At 42.5% G+C, this 4,973-nt stretch overlaps 1 protein-coding gene across 1 annotated transcript in view; it reads left to right on the top strand.

The window, feature by feature from the left end:
* The first annotated feature begins 1,735 nt into the window (after window positions 1–1,735).
* Window positions 1,736–4,973, top strand: part of LOC119414848 (homer protein homolog 3) — a 140,611-nt gene continuing 137,373 nt past the window's right edge. The window contains exon 1 of the mRNA XM_037681969.1: window positions 1,736–1,777. Coding sequence (XP_037537897.1) covers window positions 1,736–1,777 — 42 coding nt within the window. The remainder of the gene's footprint in view (window positions 1,778–4,973) is intronic.

The raw sequence follows: 4,973 nt of genomic DNA, 5'->3' as shown, positions 1-4,973 counted from the left end.
ACTTGTCTGCTCTAACTGTTTGAGGTGTTTTTTTAACTTTTGTATACCTTATAAGGGTTCGTGTTTTGCTTGGAGCTGCTTTCCGGTTCATTATTGTGAAATACTCTCTGCTCATCGCTTGCACAATGCTTCTGAAAACATTTTCTGAGAACACAGTTTACTTCTTGCTTAAACTCTCAACATCATAAAACAATACCTTACACAGAATACATTTTAGAATCACAAAATATTACAGTATCAACTTGATTATTTACTTGATTTTGTTTGTAAATCAACAGTTTATGTGTCTTCATTTAAAGAATAACAGTGTTCATTAGGAAAATGTCTGCGTGTGTGCTTGAGTGTATATGTGCCTGTGTGTGTGTGCGTGTCCTTCTCCAGCATCTGTTTCCCATTAACTTGAGTTGGACTTAGGAACTTTCTACTGCAGCCCGACTGAGAACATGTCTGAACATATTTGAAGGACATGTTTAAACTTGTTTGAGAGACACACTGGCTTCCACTAAGTGGCCCCTATTGACACCCCCTCCGTGGAATCAGACTATTCCCTCAACCCACTCTAAGCTCTAAGCCAGTCCTTGTCATCATCAGCCGTATCTACACTCAAGATGTCTTCTTTGTAATCCAGATTAATCGGATCCTCGTGGTACGGTGCTGGGTCTTCGGTGTCACTGGGCCCAAGGCTTTGGGCCTCCTTGTCAGCAGCGTCCCAGTAATCCACTATCATCAGTTCGCCAGAGTCGACCTCCTGTGAGTCGTCCAGTTGAGATGCCGGATCACTGGGGTGACGTGCATCCTCAAGCGACGGTGGAGCTGTGCCGATGACAGGCTGAGGGGGTGGTGCCTCCACACTCATGGGAGACCCCACAGGAGTGATGGGTTCAAAGATGGGCCACCCTTCATTCGAATAGACCGATGCATACACCTCTGGCACTTGTTGTGGTCGTTCTTGCATCGGTTCTAGAGGGGCTGTTACTGACCCATCAGGATGAGTTGGGTCTAGATAGGTTCCATCAAGGGTCATCAGGCTTGGTGGGTTGGATTCTTCAGGGCTGGTAGGCTCATAAGGGGCAGTGCTTGTAGAGTCGGCCGGGCTAGGTGGACCAACTTCAGTACTCACTAAATGAGCAAGGTAGGTTTCTAATTGATACAGCTCTGGGCACTCCAGGGAGAGAAGGGGTGGTTCAGGAGATGCTGCCCTCACATCCATAGGCTCGGTCTCAGGCTGAGCCCCTGTAGGTGGTGGGTCAGGCGAAGTAACAGCTGGTATCTGATGCTGGGTCGTCATTATCAGGGTTGGTGCCAGATGGATGTTAGGTGGGTTTGCATTCTAATCTTGAATTGCTGTCATTGTGGGAGTAGGGACCAGTGGTGGAGTGGCTCCCAGGTCTGCTCCTAAGGAGGCCGGCAATGTCGGGGGCAGAGGTTCTGATGATCCCTGCGTAATCCCGAAGGATGGGCCATGGACCAAGGGCAGCCCTGTGTACAGATAGATTGCCACGAACCTGGTTGCGTCGTGGAGGTGTTCCCACAACTTAGCTACCACTGGGTAGTAGGATGCTCGTGGTGGGATAGCTCCCCTTGGTCGATAGGGCACAGAGTTCAGAGCCGAGGTCCAGATGACTTTGCAGGTGTGTTCTGTTTCCATACACACTGCTGCCGATACTTGCGGTAGGCTATGTGGCTCATCTGAGACAAGAATGCCATTCACCGCAGCCCTGGCCACTAAGCCAGAATGACAGCGCTGGCACCACCAAGACGAACCAACAGCCCAGAGGTACTTTGTTTCGGCCAATCCTTTGTGACAGAAACAGCAGGTTACTTCATGCTCCTGTAATGACAAAAGGGGGTAAAACAAGATCTAACACTACAATATAACTACTATAATATATTTTTTATTTTATTTATTTATTTATTCATTTATTTATTTTATTATTATTATTTATTTTTTATTTTATTATTTATTTATTTTTCTCTTTTCCCCGGGTTCCATCGCTTTTCAGGGGCCCTCTACCGTTACTTGGCCTATACATGCCGTCAGCCGACATCAAGGACCTCATCGAGCAATTTGACCTGGACTTAAACAAACATGAAATTAATGATTAATAATAGCGTTAGCAGAGGGGAATTTAAGCATTGTTGGTTATAATGATTAAGTTTTGTATCTTCGGTGGATCGGGGGTTCAATCCATGGAGATTCCATGGCCTCCACTCCCCTCCGGTGCAGCAAGAAGAAGTTCAGGTCTGGTTTTGAAGATGGCAGCATAAGTCATCATCCAAACTATGATTGGTACTGTGGTGCAGAGACCAGTCCAGTATAGCACATAACAGACTCCCCAGGCCAGACCCCATCCAATAAGGATAGCTATTTTCATGGTCCAACGGTGTCTATTTTGGGGTCGCAAGGATAGGGTTTGGTGCAGCAGGTGTGCTAACACAGTGATGGCCATGGCGCCTTCCATTACCACCGTCACAACTCTTCTTTTCGGGTTTAAGCATCTGCTTCAGTTTCAACCCAAACATATAAAGGTGTGACACAATTACGTAAGTGCATAGTGATGTAGATGTTATGCAGAGCTCGAGTCCAGAAGGTGTTAGCGGTAGCAGGCTAGGCTAGGCTAATTTCCAATGTGCATTGTTTTCACTTCAAAATGAGTGCCCATGACCGTCAGAATGTGACTGAACAAGCGTTCAATAGCAAAGAGAAAGCAAATGACATAATTGATGAGAGGAAAGACTAATTTGGTGGTGTGGAAGTGGTTCGGCTATCTAAGATCCGATAAACTGCGGGTTTTAGTCAGTGTACTTCAAAATGTGACAGAGAGTCATTCCAACTAGCAATGGGAGCATCTAACTTGTTCCATCTGAAGACTTTCCACTCGATAGAATATGCGCAAGATGAAGCTCAATAAAATTTGAGCCAACGTGTCCCTGAAATAACCCCCCAGCTGTATCAAAAGAAAAATACATGCAGCAAATGCAGACATTTGCTGCATGTGTTTGATTATGTTGTATAAAGTTAAAACTATTAATATTGACCAAGTTGAGAATGTAGGAGATGTATGAAGGCAGCAGACCATGAAGTGATCTAAAGATGAAAATGTACCAGTGGGAGAGTCTGTGTGAAGTTAATGAAAACGTTAGTTCAAGTTGAAGTTCAAGTCAAAGTTAGTTAAAATGAGTTCATTAATGCTAGGCAAAAGCCATAATGCATTTTCTGCCATTTGTTTAGCTAATTTTTTGCTTTTTGTAATTATTTCAAATAATTACAACGTTTTATGCTTTTTCAGCTCTCTGATAATTTCTTTTTTGTTTTTAGCTTTTCTAGCTACTTTTTTGTTGTTTATGTTAATTTCAGCTTTGTTCTGCTCATGTCAGATTCTTTTTATGGCCTTTTTGAGAAATTTTGCAATCTGCCTCTTCCTCTATATCAGCACATTCTGCTCATTTTTGTTCTATTCAACTTTTTCTACACATTTTAACTGTTTTTCTACTGTTTTCTGCTTTTATTTTCCTGCTTTCAGCAAATGTTAACTGTTCAAACTCAGCTCAGACCAACAGTTGAGCAATTAAACTTCTCAGCTGGTTTCAGCTTCTTTAAGCATTAAATATTTTCACAGGAAATGACATGTATGCATTCATTCAACCTTTATTTTTACAGGTTAATCTCAATGAGCCACAAGGACTCATTTACAAGAGAGACCTGATTTTAACAAATGAAAACAAATGAAAAAATAAATTAAAGAAGTGATAAAACAAAACAAAAACAGCTACATTATAAAGCGATATAAAAACTAAAAACAGGAACATGTCTGCATTGGTTCTTGCAAGGAACTTAACAGATGTTTGAAGCCACTTAGAGAGGTCAAGGTCGAGAGCTTCAGTTCTTTTTACAAGATATTCCAGGAAACAGGAGCGGAGTAGGAGAAGATCCTTCTGTCTAGTTCAGTCCTCACTGAGGGAACACTGCAGGTAATGATGTCCTGAGAGCGCACGCTGTAGCTGCACTCACGCAGAGACATTTAGGAGTAGATGTATGAAGGCAGCAGACCAAGAAGTGATTTAAAGATGGAAATGTACCAGTGGGAGAGTCTGTGAAGTTAATGATGTCCAGTTAACCAGTGAATACTGGGTGCAATTCAATTCAGTTTATTTCTATAGCGCCAAGTCACAACAGAAGTCATTTCAGGCAATGAACAGAAACATTCATATGTAAAAGTAAGCTAACAGAAACATCCATAAATTAAAATACAAATTTAAGACTTTGTCTGAGGAGCAGACTGCTTTGAGTTTAACTCCATCACAGAACTGTGATTACGTTACATTACAGAACTGGTGGGTGCAGTGATGGGTACAGTAGTTACAGCCAGTTATGAATCTTAGCGCACTGTGTTAGACAGCGTCCAATATTATCACTTCATCACTTGCTCTTGCTGAGATCGGCTGCTTCTCCCCATCCCTTTCCGCTTTACTTTGCTGCTCTGTCTGTGTGTGAAACTGCTTGTGAGACTCTCTTCCATTTCTTCTGAACCATAATTATGGACTTGTTTCGATCATTTGGTCCCTCAACTCAATTTACAACATTTCTTGAAGAGAAGACAGGCTTTAGGTGAGCCGATTCGCCCTGTTGGCACACAGCTGGATATCTCATCGACTTGGAAGATTTGATGATGTGTCCATCTCTGCTGCCATTTGTGGATTTTAAAGATGCATATTTAACTGGATTTATGATAACTAGTTCCTGCTTTTTGGATTCAGCTGGTGCTGGTTTTATCAACAATCAAGGAAGTCCAAAAAAGTTCAATCTGGTCCTCTGGACACAGGGACACCACCAAGTCATTGGTTCAGGTATGTTGACGACACCTGGGTTAAAATTAAATCTCAGGAAGTCCAACATTTTACTGACCACATCAACTCTGTGGATAAATACATCAAGTTCACACGAGAAGATGTAAAAAATGGCAAGTTGGCTT

This window comes from Nematolebias whitei, chromosome 9, assembly GCF_014905685.2.
Source record: "Nematolebias whitei isolate Nwh7 chromosome 9, NemWhi1, whole genome shotgun sequence".
NCBI classification, from domain to species: Eukaryota; Metazoa; Chordata; class Actinopteri; order Cyprinodontiformes; family Rivulidae; genus Nematolebias; species Nematolebias whitei.
The sequence above is the reverse complement of the archived record's forward strand: the minus strand, read 5'-3'. Positions and strand labels throughout refer to the sequence as shown.